Source organism: Heptranchias perlo, chromosome 4 (assembly GCF_035084215.1).
Source record: "Heptranchias perlo isolate sHepPer1 chromosome 4, sHepPer1.hap1, whole genome shotgun sequence".
Taxonomy (NCBI): Eukaryota; Metazoa; Chordata; class Chondrichthyes; order Hexanchiformes; family Hexanchidae; genus Heptranchias; species Heptranchias perlo.
Window position 1 is genome coordinate 97,189,691 of NC_090328.1, and position 25,489 is coordinate 97,215,179.

Sequence of the window (25,489 nt, forward strand, 5' to 3'; positions counted from 1 at the left end):
TCCCTCTTGACAAGGGAATCCTTAAAAATAAATCAGGGCTGGGGTGGATACAGAGGAGGGGGGAGCTCCCCCTCTGCCGTACAATGTCCCACCTCTCAGGAAGGCAAAATGGAGAAGCTAGGCCTACATAGGAAACATAGGAAGATAGGAAACATAGGAACAGGAGTAGGCCATTCAGCCCCTCGTGCCTGCTCCGCCATTTGATAAGATCATGGCTGATCTGTGATCTAACTCCATATACCTGCCTTTGGCCCATATCCCTTAATACCTTTGATTGCCAAAAAGTTATCTATCTCACATTTAAATTTAGCAATTGAGCTAGTATCAATTGCTGTTTGCGGAAGAGCGTTCCAAACTTCTACCACCATTTGTGTGTAGAAATGTTTTCTAATCTCACTCCTGAAAGGTCTGGCTCTAATTTTTAGACTGTGCCCCCTACTCCTAGAATCCCCAACCAGCAGAAATAGTTTCTCTCTATCCACCCTATCCGTTCCCCTTATTATCTTATAAACTTGAATCAGATCACTCCTTAACCTTCTAAACTCCAGAGAATACAACCCCAATTTGTGTAATCTCTCCTCGTAACTTAACCCTTGAAGTCCGGGTATCATTCTAGTAAATCTACGCTGCACTCCCTCCAAAGCCAACATGTCCTTCCGAAGGTGCGGTGCCCAGAACTGCTCACAGTACTCCAGGTGCGGTCTAACCAGGGTTTTGCATAGCTACAGCATAACTTCTGCCCCCTTGTTCTCCAGTCCTCTGGATATAAAGGCCAGCATTCCATTAGCCTTATTGATTATTTTCTGCACCTGTTCATGACACTTCAATGATCTATGTACCTGAACCCCTAAGTCCCTTTGGACATCCACTGTTTTTCACTTTTTACCATTTAGAAAGTACCCTGTTCTATCCTTTCTTGATCCAAAGTGGATGACTTCACATTTGTCTACATTGAATTCCATTTGCCACAGTTTTGCCCATTCACCTAATCTATCAATATCGCTTTGTGATTTTATGTTTTCATCTACACTGCTTACAATGCCACCAATCTTTATGTCATCGGCAAACTTAGATATGAGACTTTCTATGCCTTCATCTAAGTCGTTAATAAATATTGTGAATAATTAAGGCCCCAAGACAGATCCCTGCGGGACTCCACTAGTCACATCCTGCCAATGTGAGTACCTTCCCATTATCCCTACTCTCTGTCGCCTTTCGCTCAGCCAACTTCCTAACCAAGTCTGTACTTTTTGCTCGATTCCTTGGGCTTCTATCTTAGCTAACAGTCTCTTATGTGGGACCTTATCAAATGCCTTCTGGAAGTCCATATAAATAACATCCATTGACATTTCCCTGTCCGCTATTTTAGTCACCTCTTCAAAAAATTCAATCAGGTTTGTCAGGCATGACCTACCTTTCACAAATCCATGCTGGCTCTCTCTGATTAACTGATTAACTACATTGAGATCCCATAGAGGAAGAAGGTGGGAGGTGGATAAAATTTGAAAAGATGCTGAAAATGATTGATAAATAAGATCTTGTTTTGTTTCTGATTTAAGGAATCGAGCCACAGCTGATGGAGCGTCTGCTAACACGAACCAATTAAGCTTCCCATTAAAAGTGACAGTAAAGATTCACAAAGATACGCCCTCGGATCATGGATTTGTTTTATCAGAAGAAACACCAGTGTATGTGAAGTCTGTCACTGCAGGTAAATACCCAGGGGATTGGAGAGGAGGGGAGGGAAGTGTAGGGATGGGGAGGGGATTAGGGGTAGGATTACTGGGGGCTTTTTAGCTCTTGCCTTATGAATGCCATTGCAACACCTTCCACATCAAGCCCTGACCCTGTGTCACAATCCCTCCAGTACCTGCACAGTCGTCCAACAACACTTTACCAACTTTACCACCATGCCAACATTTGGTCTTGGACGGTAGTGCAAAATGGGCGGTAGCGAATCGGCAGCCCGTTTCGCTCTTGCCCGTTTCACTCCCGCCCAATTCACCCCCGCCCTGTCTCACTCCTGCCCCGTTTTACTCCCGCCCTGTCTCACTCCTGCCCCAATTCACTCCCACCCATCTCACTCCCGCCCTGTTTCACTCCTGCCCGATTTTCTATTCCATTGAAGTCAACAGCAAAGAAAATCGGGCGGGAGTGAATCGGGCGGGAGTGAATCGGGCGGGAGTAAAACGGGCGGGAGTGAATCGGGCTGCCGATTCGCTACCGCCTGTTTTGCTCTGCTACACAAGATCAATTTCACCCCCATTTTCTCTTGTTCAAGATACAACTGGTTGTCCACTTCTCTTCCCCTTCATTGCACTGTTTTTTTAAAAATTTGTCCTCTGAATATGGGCAACACTGGCAAGGCCATATTCGTTGTTCATCCCTAATTGCCCTGAGAGGGTGGTGGTGGGCCTTCCCTTGAACTTCTCCCATGGTGGTGTTGCATCGTAACAAGAGGAGGCCATTCAGCCCCTCGAGCCTGTTCAGTCGTTCAATTAGATCGTGGCTGACCTGTACCTCGACTCCATTTACCCTCCATTTGATCTATATCCCTTGATACCCTTACCGAACAGAATTGCTAGGTAGAGAATTCCAGGATTTTGACCCAGCATGAGGAAGTTCTTTCCCAAACTTTGTGGAATTGCTTTCAGCAGCACTAGATTTTGTTATGTTTGTGTCGTTATTCCATTGTCATTCTCTCCTCACCTGGTGCATCTAATTTTACACAGTTACAATGACGAGAGATTCTGCCCTCATCTTTGTTTTAACTTGAACAGTCGATAAGAAGCAGAATGCCTGCAACGTAGTTGGCAATGAACAAACATAATGAAAGGACCATTTTGTGTACACGCTGTAATGTTGCCAGGGATTCTCTGAAGCAGAATGATCCCAGTTCCCTGTGCTGATCCCCATAGCCCTGCTGCTGTCTATAGCCAATAATTTAACTGAAGGCTGGTATGTCCCCTTGTCTCCAGCTCCCGGTGCAAATTCGCCTTTTTCCCTTGTATATTGAACATAGCAGGGTACAAATTGGTGTCTGCTGTATCCGTTTTTCAGTCCTGCTCCTGATCTCCAACAGCGGCATGGCTGCTGCTATATTGGGCCCCGCAATTTTTAAATGGCGGCTGCCTGAAAGCAGCGGTGGATCAGTTTAAATATGCAATAAGAAAGAAAGAAATAAAGAGCGACTTGCATTTATACAACGCCTTTCACGACCTCAGGATACCCCAAAGCGCTTTACAGTCAGTGAAGTACTTTTGAAGTGTCGTCACTGTTGTGATGTAGGAAATGTGGCAGCCAAATTGCGCACAGCAAGATCCCACAAACAGCAATGAGATAAAGACCAGATAATCTGTTTTAGTGGTGTTGGTTCAGGGATAAATATTGGCCAGCACACTGGGAGAACTCCCCTGCTGTTCTCCGATTATTGCCATGGGATCTTTTACATCCACCTGAGAGGGCAGACAGGGCCTCGGTTCAACGTCTCCTCCGAAAGACAGCACTCCCTCAGTATTGCACTGGAGTGCCAGCCTAGATTATGTGATCAAGTCTCTGAGGTGGGACTTAAACCCATAACCTACTTACTCAGAAGAGTGCTACCAACTGAGCCACGGCAGACACATTAAATGAAAGGTCACAGGCCAGTTTCAGGGCTTTTCTGCAGATTTTGTGAAAAACTAGGTAGAGTGTGCTTCAGTTCTACAGAGGCCTGACCAGCGGTCCTTAAAGGGACTGCTGGAGATCGCTGAAGAAATGGTAGGGAAAATGTTTTTTTTACTTTCCCTCCGGTGGAGCTGGAAGGAGCAGAGGCATTTCTCCCGGCTCCACAGCAATACTGTGGGCCACTGCCAGCCCACACGAGGCTCCTCCGCCTCCCCAACTAGACTTATTTGAGGGCCGCTGCTGGTGAGGCAGGGTCAAGATTCAATCTCCAACATCGGGCCAGCTCCCTCTGGTGGCGAGGTACCGCACACCCAGCACAAGGCCTTCCACACATTTGGGGGTGATTTCAGGAGGCAATTGCGGGCGCGTTGGGGTCTCTGAAAATCGCAGAAATCCCGTTCGGGTCCGGAAGCCGGCTCCAACCCGCTGACTTCCGAGTTGCCCAGGGCGACTCGAAAACGGAAGTCTCGCCGGCAATTAAAGCCGGCGGGATGACAGTTGAAGAGCCAAATGTACCTCATTGAGGTACTTAAGGCACTTTACCTGTGACAGATGAAGTAAAGGTAACAATTTTTAACTTACCTGGGTGGCTTGCTCACCGCTTCTGATTTGCGCCTGGTACCAGGCATGAAGGGCCGGATCAGGGAACAAGAAACTAAATAAATTAAATAAAAAACCATAGTCGGAAGTGAAAACACTAAATGAACCTACCTTTGCACCCTGCTCCAATGTCCGATGTCTCCCCCCACCCCGATGTCCCCCCAATGTCCCCCTCTTCACCCGCCGATCTCCCCCCGATCTCCCCCCCCGATCTCCCCCCGAACTTCCCCCGATCGCCCTCCCGATCTCCCCCCGAACTTCCCCTGATCGCCCTCCCGATCTCCCCCCGAACTTCCCCTGATCGCCCTCCCGATCTCCCGCCGATCTCCCCCCAATTGCCCTCCTGATCACCCCCACTGATCTTCCCCTGATCGCCCCCTCGATCTTCCTCGATCTTCCCCGATCTTCCCCGATCTTCCCCCCGATCTCCCCCCGCTCTTCCCCCCGACCGTCCCCCGATCTTCCCCTCCCCCCGATCTTCCCTTCTCTCCCCCCATGATCTTCCCCTCTCCCCCCGATCTTCCCCTCTCCCACCCCCCGGTCTTCCATTCCAGCGCCGGATGACGTCTCTTTCTCGCCCCCCCCTCGCGTTGCAGCTCCTGACAGCAGCCAGTCTGTCAATCAGGCTGGCTGCTGGGCGCGAAACCCGGAGAGGACGTTAATCATCATCAATCAACATGCGATCGCGTCGGAAATGGTAAGTTTAGTTCATGCGGGTTTGCCACGCGCACCTTCACCACCACCCCCCCCAACACCCGCTGCCAACCCGCCAGTATTGCTAAATCGAGCCCAAGGTGTCGCACACATGGCACAAGGCCTTGCATACCCAACACAGGTCCTCGCACACACAAGGCGTCGCACACACAGCACAAGGCCTCGCGCACCCAGCACATGGCCCCACGTGCCTGGAACAAGGACTCACACACCCAGAGCTCATAACTGGAATTCAGTGCTTGTTCCCCTCCCCACAACTTTCCATCTGTTAAAAGTATGTGGACAGAAAGTTGCCTGAATTCCTGACATACACTCCTGGCACATGACACCCTGCCCAGGAGCGCTGGAGATGCCCCATGGATTTTTTTTGTTGTGGTTTCATTAGTTTATTCTCTTAAAGGGACATCACTGTTTTATCCAAACAGGGCAAATACTTCACGTCATTGTGTTTTTGTAAATACGATGCTGTGGGCACTCTAACTCCTAGTATGACTGTTGTCACTTTTCTCCTGCCTCTGAATTACCGTTATACCACAAGTGAATAAAACAGCTGCATCTCCGTCTGACAGCCGCTGGTGACCAGCTATAACTGTCCTGTGGAATTGTTCATTAGAAAGTCACCAGCAGATTGAGAATAATCGAGTTTGATCCACCTCTGTCCACAACCTGGGAGTGTCACGAGTTCCCTTTTGACTTCATAACTGCTTCGATGAGACAAACTTCAGGCAGGAAAATATCCCGAGGACAATTTGCAGCATGTTTGTGAGTCACCAGTGTTCTGGAGGCAGTTGCAAATGGTTTCACATTGAAGTCTTGAGTACTGTTTGAAGAGAGTTTTTACTGACTGGAATAATTGTGGAAAATAAACCTGGCTTGAAGAGTGGTGAGATTGCTGGTTGTTGGAAAAAGGATCGGGAATAATTAATATAATGAAGCAGAAACTGCTGGAAATACACCATAGGCCAGTCAGTGTCCTTTTATAAATTGAATAGGTTTTGTCTTGAGCAGTTTGCAGGTTGTCTAACACATTCTCTTCCTCTCTCTGTGATTGGGGTATCTGTTGCCTCCTCTTCTCTATTTGTTTCTTTTTCACTTCCCCCTCCCCCCTGCATATGGGTGCGATTCTCCTTCAGATTCCAGCTGTGACAAAGGGTCGATGTATGAAACATTGTCCCGTCTTTGCTCTTTACAGATTCTGACAGGCCTGCTGTGTATTTCCAGCATTTCGGGTTTTTCTTTCTTTTTATCAGCGATAATTAATGTCGATCTCATTTTGATGATCTCTTTTGCTCCATAGGTGGTCCAGGAGAAGGGAAGCTGTTCCCAGGAGATCAGATCATAAAGATTAACAATATGCCCATCGACACTATTTCCCGGGAACACATTGCAAATATTTTAAGGTGATGATCCTTTTCAAACAAGTTCTATTCATTAGCAGCAACTGAGGGCCCCCATCTCAGGACTGCACGAGAAACACAAAGGGCCTTTAGCACCAAACCCATCCATAGAACCTCATCGATCGAGGAGGTGTGAGGAACTGTTTGTTCTTAATTGTACAGGGAGGTCGTAATGGGGATTGTATAGGGTGCCCCATATCTCCTTAATTATACAGGAATTCACCCAATTTCCAACAGGATTCTCTGTACAATCAGTGAGCTATGTACATAGCTGAGTACTCCATTATTCACACTGAATACTCCATGACAAGCACAGCCAAATATTCCGTTATATACAGAGCTGAGTACTCCGTTATATACAGAGCTGAGTACTCCGTTATATACAGAGCTGAGTACACTATTATATACAGAGTTGAATACTCCATTTTATACAGTCAAGTACTCCCTTAAATGCACAGCTGAGTACGCCATTACATACACAGTTGAGTACTCCATTATATAAATGGTTTTGTTACTCCATTACATACACAGCCAAGTACTCCATTATATAAACAGTTTCTTTATTACATACACAGCCATGATTTACACTGCTGATTATTCTATTAGATATGCAGTTGGGTTGACATTTCTAAAACTTTTGAGGTTAGTTAGAGAATGAAAATTTCATGAACCAAAAAGAGACTCATATACTGTGCAGATTCATCAATCACGGAGCCTCACTCATTGGACCGCTTCTCTGACCAATGCTTCCAGCAGCCAGGGCTCGGTGCTGGGAGGGCAGGATCACTAAAGAAACTCTATTTTACAGCAAACAAAGTCTGTTTACTCAGCAAACAGCAAACAGAGTCCATTTAAAAAGAACCAGCTACAACAAACAGAACCCATGACCGAAACAACAGCAAAGTCTCCTGATAAAAGCAGGATTATTTCTCCAGCAAAATGGAGTGGAGGATAGTTGCAGACAAATTCTGGGTGTGAAATCAATCCCAGTCACTTACAGCAGAGCAGTCTCCAGGCGTGATTGGGTAATCCCCCCACGTCAATCATCTCCATTCTGGCTGAGAACAGTGGTGTCACTATATGCAGCCTCACTGTGAACCAGAAACTCTTCCGATGCTGAAGTTAGTGTAAATGCATTATTAAATGAGAGGGCAAGTGAGGTAGGCTGAGTAGGATAAATCATACAGGTGCCTGCTGCCGTAAGTTTTAGCATATGATCTTCTGATGTGATTTCCCAGCGGGTGAGACTCCATGCCAGGAGCACGATTTTGCAAAATTTAGCCAGGCGTCTTTTTCTCCCTTCTGTACTTGTATGGCTTTAATGCTTTTCCAATTGTTTGTTGCAGGCTATCTGATAACTCAGTTACGGTCACCGTGCTTCGAATTACCTCAGTAAGTACAAAGTTTTTACTTTTAGAAGCAGAGGTGTCCAGCATTATTAGTGATCGTCAGGGCGAAGTTACTGTGATGCAATGGGAGAAGTCCCGAAGAAATTGGCCCTCCATGTTTCAGACTGTGTATAATCAGTAACTAAACTCTTCAGTCACATACCTGTACTGACAGTTTTGAATGACATGATGCTCCTCTGAGCTCTAGGTGCGATGGATCAATAGCTGGCACCTATGCTGGTGTCATCCATATCTGCAGTTGACATGTGCCAGGACATAGGAGCATAGGTACAGACCATTAGTGGACATTGGATGAGTTTCACTGCAGTACTGAGGGACTGCTGCACTGTCTTTCAGATGAGACATTAAACTGAGGTCCCATCTGAGGTTGTGTAAGGTGCTATATAAATGCAAGTCTTTTCCTTTCCTTATTGTACCCAGTTCCATCTCAATCTCCCTGAAATGTTTGTCTCTTCATTCTCAGCTGCCAGATTATTCAAAGTATGAGTAAAAAAGTTTGAACCAGTGCAATGAGCCTAGATTTCAACATGGTGAAGATGCAATATATATCTACATATAATATATTAAAAATCTCGGGCCGGATTTTCCTGCAAGCGGCGAATGAACGATGCCCGCCATGGACTTACCCATAGCCTTTTCGTTGGCTTTTGCACAGCAAGTTCCTCTCAAGGGGCGCTCAATCCAGTGCAGCACCCTCTCTTGGGCATATGGGAGCTGTGTGAACGGGGCAAGCAGCTGTCTATTCCCATAACTGATCAGATTGAAGCATGTTAATAAGTCATGCAGACACAGAACCAGAATGTGTAAGTTAGAATAGTGAATTCAATGTCAAAGTGAAATAAAGAGAGGGAAAGAAATATTGAATTAAGAGACACAGATAAAAGAGACAGAAAGAAAAAGTAAAAAAATAAAAATTACATTTTCTTTTTAAATCTCCAACAACAATTAAAATCTGAAGGAATGAAATTCCACACTTGTAAAAGTTAATTTTCAGTGCCAGAGAAGTTGTTTGGCAGTAATTAAGACTTACCACGCCGTTAAAAGGGTACTTAGACTTAAGATGACTTGACATACCTTTTTTTGGCAAGATTAATTCATATCCATCAGGTCGGTGCAGAAGCCTCACACCGTTCCATTCGTTTGAATGGAGAGCCAGCAGGTGAGATGTCATTCTCGGTCCAAGGCGGGCACCGTTCATTTGCCGCTTGCAGGAAAATTCGGCCTGAGATTTTTAATATATTATGTGTAGATATATATTGCATCTTCACCATGTTGAAATCTAGGCTCATTGCACTGGTTCAAACTTTTTTACTCATACTTTGAATAATCTGGCAGCTGAGAATGAAGAGACAAACATTTCAGGGAGATTGAGATGGAACTGGGTACAATAAGGATTTCCACGTTTAACTGCACATGTGTGGTCGCCAGAAGTTGCTGTACCAGATGCACAGAAATACTGGTCAGCTTCACCATTATCTTCACTGGAAAATCCAGCCCTTAACGTCTGTGTGCACTTACTGTTAACTTTTTTCCATTATAAATTTCTGTGTCCACATTTATAATGTAACTGCCTGTGCAAGCTACAATTACACTCTCCTGCTGCTGGAGGTGCTGCAGTGCCATCACTGGGGGAAGGTTGTAGTTACAGCATGCCAAGTTTACATAGGCAGTTTTCATTATAAATGTGGACGTCAGAATTTATTATGAAAATATAAAAATAAGGACAGAATGTATGACTTCAAAATGGGGAATGAGTCATGTATGCACAACCTCGTCCAATTATCCTCCACCCTCTGTTCTTGCCTCACCTGAAAGCTATACTTGATCTTGACTCCTTGTGCGCAATGACAAGGGAGATCGACTAATGTCCATATAAAATTCTTGGGCCTAGAACACCTGTCACACATGAGAGTGATATACTGGAAAGTCTAAGTCATGCTTGCACCAATTCCGCCATCCCATCCTCCCAGTGGGAGCCACACTCAAAGGTAGTGTGGGTCGGAGTATTGGGACCACCCTGTTATAACTTTGTCTCTAACCTGTGCTCCCTGCCATGGCATCTCCCCACTGGGAGCACAAGGTCGCTGGATTAACCCATGGAAGCTTATCAATGAATGAGAAATATCTGAAGAAAAATAGAATAAAAGAGAGGAAGTAAGAAAGAAATTACATTTATGTAGCACCTTTCATATCCTCAGGACCATCCCTTAGTGCATCACAGCCAATTACCTACTTTTGAAATGTAGTCACAGTTTGTCATGCAGAGTGTTTAGGGTGAGATGGAAGTAAGAAGGCAAAAAGAGGATAAGGTGTGAAGAAACCCTGCACGACGACTCCTCCAGCGTTTCCACTCACCACAGCCATGACTCTCCCCCAGCCACGATGGCCAGTACACTTTCTTCCACAGGGGTAGAGGGTATGCAGGCGGGCTCGGCCCTCCTCTGCTGTCAGCCTCCTGTCTCAATTTTGTGTGGAATCTGCTCCTTCAAGAAAGAATGTGTTAATGACATCCTTGTGAGGTGTTTAGAGAATATGCCTGTCATGGTCAAATATTTGATACGCAGTATGTAAGATGTTAGATGTGGGGAAGTGAGGATTGCAATAGTGGCAAGTGTGTGAGTATGAGGAGAAGGAGGTGGAAGTGTGGTGCAGTGATTATCGGAGAGGGAAGGGAAGCGGGGGGTGGGGGGGGATTATTGAAAGTAGAGGCTAGAGGTGTAAGCAGAGAGTAAGAGAGCAGTATTCTTACCGTGACAACTCTGGTGAGGTCATTGAACTTCTTTTAGGCATTGAAGCCATGTCTTGGGAGCTAAGCTCCTAGCATTGATGGCCTGAATCATTTTTAATGAGCTGCCAGCACCAATTAATCGTGGTCTCTGGGACCAGATGAACAGGAATGTACAACACGTGCCCCAACCCCTGCACTCCCCTTTTGGGCGCAATTGAATTTCTAGGCCTCAGTGTCACCACAGAACATCAGTGAAGGAGTTCCTCAAATAAAACTCAGTGTCATCACAGAAAGTCATTGCTGTAGTTCAACTGTATTATTTTCTGTTTGTGTTCAGGGGCCCAAATCATCGTTCATTACTGAAGAAAAACGTGCTAGGTTGAAAAGCAACCCAGTCAAAGTGCGCTTTGCTGAGGAAGTGATCGTCAATGGCCACACACAGGTTTGTGCCTCCTGCAGGTGTTTGGCCCATTGCCAGGTCCAGCCATACCATAATCATTCTGGATTAGTTCCAACCCGTAGCTGGACTGGGCACCTTTTGCTTTTCTACAAAACACTGGATGGCAGATTTTCTAGATGTGCCCTGCCAGCCTAGAACCTCGGCTGTCGGGGGTGCGTAATAGGGAATCATGGGCGTCCCCTCCAATGGAGATACCCCTTCTCTCGACAGCCATACCACGGCAGGGGCGGGGGAGGGCTGATTTCCTCTGTGTAGATGTAATGAAGCCGTATATCTGTTTATAAAGGAAAGGTTTATGATTACACAGAACCGCAAGAATTGTACCAAAAACATTTGACTTTTTCTGCTTTGACTAATGAAAGCAATCCTTTCCCTTGAGCCCCGTATTGTTTTTCCAAGTTTGGTTGGCTCCAGCAGGTGACGTACAAAGTCCACCGGGGGGCGATTTTAATGGCGGTTGCGGCTCAGCCACCCATTATACACCCCGCTCAATCTTACTTTCCAGAACACTTGGACATTGAGAGGAATGGCCGTACTAAGTAGCTTAAGTAAAAAAGGGGACTATTCTCTTTGATTGCTAATTATAGAAAACTAAACAACAACAATAAGAATTGATACAGGCCCAGCGACCTTGGCCAGGATTGGATGACAAGGCTTCTTGCTCTAGCGGGACAGTGGACGAGAACTGAGGTCTTGATTTTCTTTGCTGATGCAGTTACCAACAATTTACGGTTGATTTAATTTAACCATAAGCATGCGATCAGATTTCCTTACTCTAAACCAGCCTTGTATCTTCGAACTGAATTGACTTTCTGCCCTGCATTGAATGAAGTCTGAGGCATCAACCCCAGGTCGTCAGCGCTGAACCCGACGAATTTTCCAGTGTCATGACCATTTAGATATCGACAGTGGGCGCCTGGTGGTATTGCCTGCTGCACTTGGGGGCTCATCACTGGCGGTGGTGGACAATGGCTGCCCTTGCATGATTCAGATATCTGCTGCAGCTTAAAGGGCCGGGCAGCCTCCAGAGAGAGATCCATGTTGCTGCCTCCAATGACGATTCTGCAATAAAGCAACAAGGAATTGGCAGTCAACAACCCCTCTATTGATGTCAGTGCCTGTGGTGGCCATTAGGATTTTATTTATGCAGCCCACATGACGTCACGCCGTAATTACCGTCTCATTTAAATATGCCCGCCTCTTCTTGGGCGGGAAGTTCCAAAGTCTGGTACAAATGACGACAAAGGATCAGAATGGCTGTATAAATGGGCAGGGATCTGGCAGTAAGGGTCTCTGCTCAATTTCTTCCCCTGTTCACCCCCCAACAAGGGCCAATGCAGAAGGAAATACTACTCTAAGGCCTCTCCCATTGAGAGGCAAGCCCCAATTTAATATTGTTGCTGCAAAACTCCATTCATAGCAGAGCAATAAATCTATGCAGTTTGAAGATACAAGACTAGGTGGAATTTCCAGCCCACTTGATGTGGGGAGGTGTGGGAGTTGGAATTGGATTTATCGTGCATGTGAGGCTAGATTCACCAATTCTTTGTTCCCTTTGATGCAAATAAATCAATTATCATCTGGGAGCATGATTGATGTATATGCATCCTTTGGATGAATGGTTTCAAAATCAAGGAAATGGTAGTGTGACTGAAATTAGTAAGGCCTGCCCCTTATATTTAAATTGATTTTTTTTAGTTAATGAATGTCACTTCTTAAGAAAAATGGAAAGGATTTCCATTTCCATTAAATTCTTTGAGAGTTCAAATTTAGTCATAAACTGCAAGAGCAAATATTGATTAGCCTATAGCCATCCGCCGAACTACGGCCCCCTACTGGAATTTCCCATTGTCCTTGGAATAGGATGGAATTCTGGCGGAACTGGGTCTGGCCTAATTTCCTGTGTCCCCCCCTCCGTCCCCAGCACTTACACCAAAGGCATGCCTAGGGCTGAATTGGAATATTTTCAGTAAGATGGTGATGGTTGTGATGTGACTTTGCTTTTTTGTTGCAGTAAATAATCCTAACACTTTTTGTGTTTTGTCCTTCCCACAGGGTAACTCGCTCCTTTTCATGCCCAATGTTCTCAAGGTGTATTTGGAAAATGGACAGACCAAAGCCTTTAGATATGAGAAAAATACAACTGTGAAGGTAATGAAGACTCTGCTGGTTTCCTCGCTCCTTGCTGTGCATTTACCCCGTTGTTGATTTTGCCCAGTGAAACTCGTATTGATTTACTTTATTGATCTATCCTGGGAAAAACTGAACAGAAAATCTCAGTGCAGTTGTCAATGAGTCCAGGAGATAATAAAGTGTCTCGCCTCTATCATTTATTCTGTTGCTGCTGAAATAGCATAGCTGACGTTGAAGTAGCAGAGACACTATGGTAATGGCTTTTAGTTCTGTGCTGACTGCTGTTATATCTATCTATCATAGAATCATAGAATTGTTACAGCACAGAACAAGGCCATTCGGCCCATCAAGCCTGTGCCGGCTCTTTATAAGAGCAATCCAATTAGTCCCATTCCTCGGCACTTTCCCCATAGCCCTGCAAATTTTTTCCCTTCAAATATTTATCCAATTCCTTTTTGAAAGCCACGATTGAATCTGCTTCCACCACCCTTTCAGGCAGCACATTCCAGATCATAACTACTCGCTGCGTAGTAAGATTTTTCCTCACGTCACCTTTGGTTCTTTTGCCAATCACCTTAAATCTGTGTCCTCTGGTTCTCGACCCTTCTACCAATGGGAACAGTTTCTCTTTATTTACTTTATCTAAACCCTTCATGATTTTGAACACTTCTATCAAATCTCCTCTCAACCTTCTCCGCTCTCAGGAGAACAACCCCAGCTTCTCCAGTCTATCCACATAACTGAAATTTCCCATCACTGGAACCATTCTAGTAAATCTTTTCTGCAACCCTCTCTAAGGCCTTCACATCCTTCCTAAAGTGCGGTGCCCAAAATTGGACTCAATACTCCAGTTGTGGCTGAACCAGTGATTTATAAAGGTTCAACATAACTTCCTTGCTTTTGTACTCAGTGCCTCTATTTATAAAGCCCAGGATCCCATATACTTTTTTAACCACTTTCTCAACCTGCCCTGCCACCTTCAAAGATTTGTGCACATATCCCCCAGGTCTCTGTTCCTGCACCCACTTTAGAATGGTACCATTTAGTTTATATTTCCTCTCCTTGTTCTTCCTGCCAAAGTGTATCACTTCGCATTTCTCTGCATTAAATTTCATCTGCATGTGTCCGCCCATTCCACCAGCCTGTCTATGTCCTCCTAAAGTCTATTACTATCCTCCTCACTGTTCACTCCACTCCCAAGTTTTGTGTCATCAGCAAATTTTGAAACTGTGCCCTGTATACCCAAGTCCAAGTCATTAATATATATCACAAAAAGCAGCTGTCCTAGTACCGACCCCTGGGGAACACCACTGTATACCTTCCTCCAGTCTGAAAAACAACCAGTGAGTTGTTATGATCTGGAATGCATTGCCTGAAAGGGTGGTGGAAGCTGATTCATTCATGGCTTTCAAAAAGGAATTGGATAAATGTTTGAAGGGAAAAAATTTGCAGGGCTACGGGGAAAAAGTGGGGGAATGGGACTAACTGGATTGCTTGTACAAAGAGCCGGCACAGGCTCAATGGGCCGAATGGCCTCCTTCTGTGCTGTCCAAAAAAATATCTAGCTATATATATATCTATATATATTACTGAAAATCTAATATGTCATGCTTTTCTGTCACCATTTAACATTGTAAATTGATATGTCAATATTTTCCATTCAATTTTGCTATGTCAACTGCTACAATGTATTTTCAAGTTCTGGGCATTAGGTGGCTCTGTGGAGTGATGTATTTCTTCCAACTCTGTTGAATATAAAAGACTCTAGTATTCATTAACTGACCAAGGAAATTGCCACGGGCATTTATAGATACATAAAAAATGAATAATACTGAGTTGGAATTGGATTTATCGTGCATGTGAGGCTAGATTCACCAATTCTTTGTTCCCTTTGATGCAAATAAATCAATTATCATCTGGGAGCATGATTGATGTATATGCATCCTTTGGATGAATGGTTTCAAAATCAAGGAAATGGTAGTGTGACTGAAATTAGTAAGGCCTGCCCCTTATATTTAAATTGATTTTTTTTAGTTAATGAATGTCACTTCTTAAGAAAAATGGAAAGGATTTCCATTTCCATTAAATTCTTTGAGAGTTCAAATTTTGTCATAAACTGCAAGAGCAAATATTGATTAGCCTATAGCCATCCGCTGAACTGTGAAATGAGGTAACATTACAACAGTGACTACAGTTCAAAAGTAGTTAATTGGCTGTAAAGCGCTTTGGGACATCCTGAGGTCATGAAAGGTGCTATATAAATGCAATTTATTTTTTTAATGCACATGAACAATAAACAGAAGAGCAGCCAAATGAGTCGCACACCAAACAATTCAATGAACAAAAATTGATCTATAAGGAGGGAGGCTTGTTTGTCAGCATTTGTTTTTTTTGTGTGATTTTGAGGGTAATATCCGATGGGGTGTCAGTTCACTGCATAAGTGGATGAAAGCATTTGTCCACTAGCACAGAGGTTTTGAGTGGTTAAATTCTGCAGTGAACATAGAGATTCATACCTCATAATTAAAATAAAACAATTCTGAAAATGCCCTTGCATAATGTATCCAGCCGATTAAGAAAAGCTTTTAAGAGCTTTTAGACATTGGCATAACAGGACAGGCCATGGATATCAGGAAAGGGAAACGAGAATTACTGTTTATTCATCACATTGGACTTTCTACTGGCAGCTGTGAGAAACAATGAGTTGACATATTAAAGGAAATGCTCACCATTTGTGAAGTACAGATAATTGCCTGCTTTATCCATCCTGAGGCTCCTCTGCAAATAACTTTTTTGGGTGGACTGGATGAAGCAGTCAGTTATTATATTGGATAGTGCAGTGGCTCTATGCACAGAATAGTGCAATGGATTATTATACTGGTTAGTGCAGTGGATTATTATACTGGTTAGTGCAGTGGATTATTATACTGGTTAGTGCAGTGGGTTATTATACTGGTTAGTGCAATGGGTTATTATACTAGATAGTGCAGTGGGTTATTATATTGGATAGTGTGGCAGATTATTATGGTGGTTGGTGTTGTGACCAATTATGCTAGACAGTGGGTTAGGACAGTAGGTAGTGCAGGGGATTAGGACAGTGGATAGTGCAGGGGGTTAGGAGGGTTTCTAGTGCAGTAGGTTAGGACAGTGGATAGTGCAGGCGGTTAGGAGGGTGGGTAGTGCAGTGGGTTAGGACAGTGGATAATGCAGGGGGTTAGGAGGGTGGGTAGTGCAGTGGATTAGGACAGTGGATAATGCAGGGGGTTAGGAGGGTGGGTAGTGCAGTGGGTTAGGACGCTTTTATGTGTCTACAAAGTGCCTATAATCATGTTCCCTGAGATGTCTTCTTGTATGTGAGAAGAGTTGTATGAATGCTAGGTGTTGCTGTGTAACTACAGCATGAGTCCTCGATTGGGTCACGTGGAAATCTAGAAAGTCAATGAGAATTGAACTTCTTCCCCTTTTGTCTCTAATTGACAGGATATCATTCTAACCCTGAAGCAGAAGCTGTCCATTCGCTATATTGAACACTTCGCTCTTGCTTTGAAGGAGCGCTACAGTGTCACCAAAGTCTATCTCCTACATGATGATGAGATCATTGAGCAGGTACGGAGAGGATCAGGATTCTGTGCGCTGGGGATGGGATCAATAGTGTTGGTCAGTTTGGCTACTTTCCAATACATTTTGAGCAAGACCAAAAGAACATAAACCAATTGGCATGCAGGCAGTTACAGAAGCCCTTTTGAAGATAGTCAAAAGAGTTTACAATCTCTTGTGATGTGGAGGGAAAAAGTTACCCACTATCTGTACCTGCAGAGTAAAACCCTCAGCCACCTATATCTTTCTACTAAATTATCTAACATTGATCTGCTGATGATTTCACCAAGTCTGGCTCTTTTTTAATTTCATTCCTTCGGCAGGAACCTAGAGAAAATGTTGTATTCAGGGAGGTTTTGTAAGTGAAGTCCATATAAAAGCAGCAGCATTTGTTTGTATCAAAATCAGGGACGGTATTGAAATCCAATGTTGCTGATCAATATCAGATTGAATTAGAGTCACTTCAATAGGACATTTAACAAGATGCCAATTACTCTGTTTAATCTGTTCAACTGCAAAATACATGTGGAGACATTTTCAAAGCTGAAAATACTGTGTTGATTTGGGAGCCTACTACATATAGTGTTGGATCCGAAACAGTTAAAGAGCGCGCTGTATAAGGGGGGGCTGGGCCTCTCTTCACAAAGGGAAGCCTGCTTGGCTGCCAGCAGTAAACCTATCCAGAGACAAGGCACTCCTCCCCGCCCGCAACTTCACCCAATGAGAGGATGCTTCCTGTTAAGACATAAGCCTAAAGAAAATGATCTATTAATTATTTTCCAGATGTGATAGTAATAAATGAAATACTGGTGTAAATGTTTTCTCTTCTTGTCTCAGGTAGTCCAGAAGCGAGAACCCCATGACTATCGGTGTCTCTTCAGGGTGTGTTTCCTACCAAGAGATCCACTAGAGGTTTTACGAGATGATCCAGTTACCTTTGAATACCTTTACATGCAGGTATGTGTTTGTGTTGAAGGATCATAGTGGACCCCTTTATAAAGATCATGACTATGACCAGCTGTTTCACCTTGTCCAAAACAGTAGAACCAGAGGAAACAGCCTGCGCTTGAAAAGGGGGTAAATTCAAAACTAATCTGCGGAAACAACGGAGGTGATTTTAAACCCCAAGAGAGGGTGTGTTGGGGGCGGGTGGGAGTTGAAAATAGTTGTTTTTTTGGGTCGCAACCGTAAAACTTTCGGACTTTGCATTCCCAGTGGGAAGCCTGTACTTTTACACGCTGACATTAAACCTGGAAATAAAGCCAGGTTGCGGTCGCGACCCAAAAAACAACTATTTTCAACTCCCTCCCGTTCCCAACCCACCCGTTCTTGGGGTTTAAAATCACCCCCAATATTTCAGTGAGTGAATGGTCAATCTATGGAACAGGCTACCTAGGGAGACGGTGGAAACAGCTAGTATTGATTTATTCAAATACAAATTAGATAGATTTCTTTCAGAAAATAACATTTTGGGATACAGTATATGAGTAATGTGAGACATGACATGTGGTAAGTATAACATGCTTGGGAGGAAAAAGTGCCTTTGGACCTATGGTTCCCAAAGCTCTCCACCACTGGAGTTTTCCTCGTCTCATGTCTGGGTTTGTTGCAGACTAATTGATAAGATCGATTGCTATGATTAGTCAAAAATTCCATTATCATTGTATCATGTGGCTACCAGGATGGTAGAAGGTGAATTATATGGACCTTGGTCTTTTTTCATCTTGCAATTCCTATGTTCCTAAAATGTCCTATATTTATGGACAAAGCTATAGTTGACTTACTATTGGTTTGGTGACGCTCCTGTGAAGCGCCTTGGGACATTTTACTATGTTAAAGGCGCTATATAAATGCAAGTCATTGTTGTTGTTATGGTGATGAGTAACTTCAGTTATGTGGAGAGACTAAAGAAACTGGACTTATTCTCCTTACAGCAGAGAAAGTTAAGGGGCGATTTAATAAAGGTGTTCAAAATTATGAGTGATTTTGATAGAGTAAATAAGGAGAAATTGATTCCACTGGCAAGAGGGTCGGTAACCAAAGGACACAGATTTAAGATAATTGGCAAAAGTACCAGAGAGGAGATGAGGAAATATTTTTTTACACAGCGAGTTGTTATGATCTGAAATGCAATACCTGAAAGGTTGGTGGAAGCAGATTCAATAGTAAAAGGAAAAGGAAAAATCTGCAGGGCCACGGGGAAAGAGCAGGGGAATGGGACTAATTGGATAGCTCTTTCAAAGAGCTGGCACAGGCATGATGGCCTCCTTCTGTGCTGTAAGATTCTATGGAAGCATTTATAAATGGTGGTAAATGGTGGACATTTTTCTAGGCGGTCGTGTGTGATGACTTAGGTGGTCTTCTCTTTTACAGAGTTGTAATGATGTGCTGCAGGAGAAGTTTGCCATGGAGATGAAATGCAACACTGCTATCCGTCTCGCAGCACTGCAGATTCAGGAATGCATCCTCAGCTCCAAGCAGTCTCAGAAAGTCTCCATGAAGTATATTGAGTAAGTCAACATGCCCGCAGGATTGAACTTGTGCATTGCTTCAGCTGCATTTAAAAGTCGCACGTTACACCAAGTTATGTTCATACTACACTGTGGTTAAACAAAGCTGTGCGCCTACAATTCCCAATCTTGTCCAGACTGTCAGGGCAAGATGCCAAGTGGGACCAAGGAAGGCAGAAAAAACAGAGCACAAGTACCATATGTTTGTTACTATATAGCAGGATTGTCGAAGGTGAGGGAATAGGTTGCATCACCACCCGATAATCTAGCCAAAGAACGATGGTGCATGCGAACTTCCCAGACGGGAAAAATAACCAAAACTGGGGAGAATAAGTTTGCTAAAGACGCACTCTGAACCAAAATCTAAATCTGTTGAATATTCAAATTTAGCACAGTTGGGTCACTTCAGGTTTAGAGGTGTCCTGTCCTTGTCAAATGACCAATGGTTGCGATGGGTCAGGGGTGGTTGCGATGGGTCAGGGGGTCCCAATCTTTTGTCTCGATAGCTGTATTGACGTGTACCATGGAGGTTTGGGACCACAAATAAATCCCTGTTCTCATTAATAATTTCATGCCTTGATGTCAAGGGCAGTCACTCTCACCTTACCTCTGGAATATAGCTCTTGTGTCCATGTTTAGACCAAGGCTGTAATGAGGCCTGGAGCCGAGTGATCCCGGTGGAACCCAAACTGAGCATCGGTGAGCAGGTTATTGGTGAGGAAGTGCTGCTTGAGAGCACTTCTTCCATCACTTTGCTGATGATTAAGAGTAGGCTCATAGAACAGTAATTGGCCAGGTTGGACATTCAGGGGATCTGACAGAAGTGCTGAAAGCAAGGCAAGTGAGTCCTGAAAAGGTGAGTCTTGCCTTTCTCTTCATTGAGCCTGGAGGTTATGTAGCTGCTGTTTGCCAACAGAAGACCCCAAGGCCAGGATCTAGGCCCACAACCTCTTGGGCAGGCTGAGCCTGTGTTCCTGCACCCCTGCTTCTGGGTGCAAGGCCCTGCCAGGAATGTGGGCCTGAGCTGGAGGTGTGACTGGACCGTTTAAATAACCTGACCCCCCAAATTCAGGCACGGTCAGGTTAGGAGGGGCACGGTGCACTGCGGTTACGCAAAATCTAACAGTGTTGCTGGGGTGTTCAGCAAAAGTTGGTTGAAATTTCTCCCAGTCTTCTGCTATTAATTTGACAGCAGCTTCTCTGGGGGTTCTGCCAGTCTCTTACTAAATTTATGGCTGGAGACCAGGTGAGGTGAGAGTGACTGCCCTTGACATCAAGGCAGCATTTGACCGAGTGTGGCACCAAGGAGCCCTAGTAAAATTGAAGTCAATGGGAATCAGGGGGGAAAACTCTCCAGTGGCTAGAGTCATACCTAGCACAAAGGAAGATGGTAGTGGTTGTTGGAGGCCAATCATCTCAGCCCCAGGACATTGCTGCAGGAATTCCTCAGGGCAGTGTCCGAGGCCCAACCATCTTCAGCTGCTTCATCAATGACCTTCCCTCCATCATAAGGTCAGAAATGGGGATGATTGCTGATGATTGCACAGTGTTCAGTTCCATTCGCAACCCCTCAGATAATGAAGCAGTCCGTGCCCGCATGCAGCAAGACCTGGACAACATCCAGGCTTGGGCTGGTAACTGGCAAGTAACATTCGCGCCAGACAAGTGCCAGGCAATGACTATCTCCAACAAGAGAGAGTCTAACCACCTCCCTTTGACATTCAACGGTATTACCATCGCCGAATCCCCCACCATCAACATCCTGAGGGGTCACCATTGACCAGAAACTTAATTGGACCAGCCATATAAATACTGTGGCTACAAGAGCAGGTCAGAGGCTGGGTGTTCTGTGGCGAGTGACTCACCTCCTGACTCCCCAAAGCCTTTCCACCATTTACAAGGCACAAGTCAGGAGTGTGATGGAATACTCTCTACTTGCCTGGATGAGTGCAGCTCCAACAACACTGAAGAAGCTCGACACCATCCGGGACGAAGCAGCCCGCTTGATTGGCACCCCATCCACCACCCTAACCATTCACTCCCTTCACCACCGGCGCACTGTGGCTGCAGTGTGTACCATCCACAGGATGCACTGCAACAACTCGCCAAGGCTTCTTCTCCCATACCTGCGACCTCTACCACCTAGAAGGACAAGAGCAGCAGGCACATGGGAACAACACCACCTGCACGTTCCCCTCCAAGTCACACACCATCCCGACTTGGAAATACATTGCCGTTCCTTCATCGTCGCTGGATCAAAATCCTGGAACTCCCTTCGTAACAGCACTGTGGGAGAACCTTCACCATACGGACTGCAGCGGTTCAAGAAGGCGGCTCACCACCACCTTCTCAAGGGCAATTAGGGATGGGCAACAAATGCTGGCCTCGCCAACGACGCCCACATCCCATGAACGAATAAAAAAAAACCCTGCAGAGATTAAGGGTCATGATACCAGGAATCATCAGTGTAACTTCATGCAGTGAGACTCATCGTTAGCGAGACTCATCATTAGCGAGACTCATCATTAGCGAGACTCATCATTAGCGAGTCTCATTGTTAGCAAGGCTCCTTGTTAGAGGGACTCATCCTAACGAGACTCCTTGTTAAATGAACTCATCCTTAACGAGACTCATCGTTAGCGAGACTCATCGTTAATGGGACTCTTTGTTAATGTGACTCATGGTTAGCTCGACTCATCTTTAGCTGAACATCTCGTTAGATAGAGTCCTCGTTAGCGAGACTCCTCGCTAATGAGAGTCCTCTTTATCGAGAATCCTCACCAACACAAAATTACCCCTAGAGTCCTTATTAAGTGAGATTAATCTTGCATTCTCATATTTAACCCTCTGCACTTGATGACTTCCTCCCTGGCACGCTATAATTTTTCAGACTTCATTAAGGCCCGATTGTTACTCAGGGCATGGATCAAATGGACAGGGAGCCGAGGCAAGCGCCAAACTTCCCTGACCTCAACAGCGTGAGGCCCGGGCAATTTTCACTCCTGGGCCTCATCGGCATGACCTCGGTCAGTTGCCCGCCTGGCGAGAGGGAGTGCAGTGTCAGGCGACATTCTACCTGGCCCCCCACCAAAGGAAAGTTTTAAAAAATTGTTTAAAAAACTTACCTGTTTGGGTCTCGTCTGGCACCTGGTCCTCTTCTCGCTGTCCTCACCTGAGCAGGAAGGCCACAATGGCTTCACCGCGCAGGCCATGGTTAACCATAGCAGTCGGGCCCTGATGACATCATCGTGGCCTGACCTACATATTCAAAGAAGGACCCCGCCAGTTTTCTTGGTGTCTGAGAGGAACATAGAAATTGCCAGACAAAAAAAGACCAAGGTCCATCTAGTTCACCTTCTACCATCCTGATAGAACTATAATGGAGTTGTTGAGTAATCGTAACAACCAATCTCTATCAATTAGTCTACAACAGACCCAAACATGAGGCGAGGAAAACCCCAGTGGTGGAGAGCTTTAGGAACCATTGGTCCAAAGTCACCTGTTCCTCCCAAGCATGTTACACTTACCATGTTGACTTCAGATAGATTTTTCACCCATTGACTAATAATGGCCCTGTGTCATCAATCAGAAAATCGAGTTTCACAATGAATATTTGAAGTGGCAATTCTCTGTACAATGACAGGTACAGACGCTGAAACAAAAGGATTCACAATCCACTTAGTGCCAAGGTGCAGTTATGACATTATTGGAGTGTTCTATTGGCTAGGTGTCTGGGCCTTGGACAGTCTCATGATTATTTTAGGTGCTAGTAGCAGCTGACTGTAGGAGGGGTTATAGGGGGAAGAGGAGGGGAGGGGACGGGGTCTTCACTTCTCTCTCGGGTGAGCAGAGGATATTTAGGACACATTGAGGCAGGCTGAAAAAGCTGGAATACACTGTGGTTTTCAGCTAAATGTTCTTCAATGGGAATGAGCTGACTAACAGGGCGATTTCATCTACACGATGGCGTCCCAATTAACAATAAGGCTCCACATCGTTAATTCTCTGATCCGGCATTCCGAGTGGGAGGTCACATCCAAAGGGAGAGCAGGTCGGAAGTAGAGCTACAACACTGTAGCTCTGATTCCCTGAACTGCGCTTCCTGAAAGCACAGCGCCTGTTGGGAGTGCATGATCACGGAATTAACCATTTTAATAAAATTTAATTTATTGTCAACAACTTGTAAATCGATTTCAAAAGCAGCATTCACTAAAGGGACTGGGTAGTAAAGAACATTAGCAAACCATCATCTCAAATCCAACCTGAACTGATGAGGTGTAAGTCTCCCGTCTCTCTCTCTCTCTCTCTCTCCTTCTCTCTCTCTCTCCGTGTCTCTCCCCCTCTCTCTCATTTCACCTCTCTCTCTGTCTGTCTGTCTGTCTCTCTCTTTCTCTTCATCTCTTTCTCTGTCTCTCTTCTCTCTCTCTCTCTGCCTCTGTCATTCCCCTCTCTCTCTGTCTCATAGAATCATAGAAAGTTACGGCACAGAAGGAGGCCATTCGGCCCATCGTGTCCGTGCTGGCCAAAAAAGAGCTGTACAGCTTAATCCCATTTTCCAGCACTTGGTCCGTAGCCCTGTAGGTTACGGCACTTCAAATGCACATCCAAGTACTTTTTAAATGAGCTGAGGGTTTCTGCCTCTACCACCTTTCAGGCAGTGAGTTCCAGACCCCCACCACCCTCTGGGTGAAAAAATTTATCCTCAGCCTCCGTATAATCCTTCTACCAATTACTTTAAATCTATGCCCCCTGGTCACTGACCCCTCTGCTAAGGGAAATAGGTCCTCCCTATCCACTCTATCTAGTCCCATCATAATTTTATATACCTCAATTAAATCTCCCCTCAGCCTCCTTTGTTCCAAAGAAAACAATCCCAGCCTATCCAATCTTTTCTCATAGCTAAAATTCTCCAGCCCTGGCAACATCCTCGTAAATCTCCTCTGTACCCTCTCTAGTGCAGTCTCCCTAGAGAGCATCTCCTCTCTCTCCCTCTCCCTCTGTCTGTCTTTCTTTCTTTCGAATCATCTCTCTCTCTCTCTCTCTCTCTGTCTCTCCCCCTCTCTCTTGTGTGAAATGAGTTTGAGCAGCCTTAACCCAGTCACTTTTAAAGGCAGCGCACTAACAATCCGGCTTGTGTGCTCAAAAACTGAACAGGTGGTAAACTGAGGTTAGAGGGAGATTTACTCAACATCTGCCCATGCTATACCTGACCTGGGAGTGCTTGATGCATAGAGCACTCACTTCCAGTCCCACACTCTTTACTTCCTGTTGTCATGATATTTGGTCACTTTTGTGTCAACATTTCCCATTGTAAATTGCTATGTCAACTGTCACAGTGTAGTTGCATACTCAGGTCGCTAGGTAGCTCTGTGGGGCAAGATTCTCTGTCCCAACTCTGCCACTATCGTGCATATAAAAAAATTATTATTAATCAACTGACGATGCGATATTTACTAATATTTTTTAAAAACTGTACACTTAAGTGATATTGTCATTATTTGCAGGAAGGATTGGGGAATTGAGAGCTTTGTCTCACCAACTCTGCTTCATAACATGAAGGAAAAAGATATCAGAAAGGCCATTAACTATCATCTGAAGAACAACCATAGCTTGATTGCACCAGGGCAAAAGGTAATTTTTTATAACTGAATATCCAGAGGTATAAATTACTCTCTTTGCTAATGTAGCTGAATAATAAGTCAGTGCAACTTGTCTGGCTTTATATTCCTGCTGACTATCATTAACTTTAACAAATGGAGGAAAATAATTTCCTTCCCACTGAGTTCCTATCTTGCACATTGTTAACCCCTAAAGTTATGTTTAACACTTGCCTGTGGCAGTTGTCACTACAATGACAGTCTGCCCTCTACATAGGGTTCTCAGTTGGAGTTTGTAGTCTGTTTACATACAATAGTTGCTGCATTTCAAAGTAAGTCAGAAGTGTGATGGAATATTCCTCACTTGCCATCAGAAGCTCAACACCATCCAGGACACAAATCAATGCGTTTGATCGGCAGCCCTTCCACCACCTTAAACATTCAGTCCCTTCACCACCGGCGCACTGTGGCTACAGTGAGCGCTATCCACAGGATGCACTGCAGCAACTCGCCAAGGCTTCTTCGACAGCACCTCCCAAACCCGCGACCTCCACCCCCTAGAAGGACAAGGACAAGGACAAGGGCAGCGGGTGCACGGGAACAACACCACCTCCAAATTTCCCTACAAGTCACACACCACACTGACTTGGGCATATATCACCGTTCCTTCATCGTTGC

The 25,489-nt window shown here is 44.9% G+C and overlaps 1 protein-coding gene across 1 annotated transcript in view; it reads left to right on the forward strand.

Moving 5' to 3' along the window:
- Positions 1 to 25,489, forward strand: part of LOC137321131 (FERM and PDZ domain-containing protein 1) — a 103,315-nt gene that overhangs the window by 13,257 nt on the left and 64,569 nt on the right. The window contains exons 2-10 of the mRNA XM_067983357.1: positions 1,560 to 1,711; positions 6,278 to 6,380; positions 7,724 to 7,769; positions 10,852 to 10,956; positions 13,030 to 13,125; positions 16,588 to 16,713; positions 17,542 to 17,661; positions 19,078 to 19,214; positions 24,719 to 24,845. Of these exons, the coding sequence (XP_067839458.1) occupies positions 1,560 to 1,711; positions 6,278 to 6,380; positions 7,724 to 7,769; positions 10,852 to 10,956; positions 13,030 to 13,125; positions 16,588 to 16,713; positions 17,542 to 17,661; positions 19,078 to 19,214; positions 24,719 to 24,845 (1,012 nt within the window). The remainder of the gene's footprint in view (positions 1 to 1,559; positions 1,712 to 6,277; positions 6,381 to 7,723; positions 7,770 to 10,851; positions 10,957 to 13,029; positions 13,126 to 16,587; positions 16,714 to 17,541; positions 17,662 to 19,077; positions 19,215 to 24,718; positions 24,846 to 25,489) is intronic.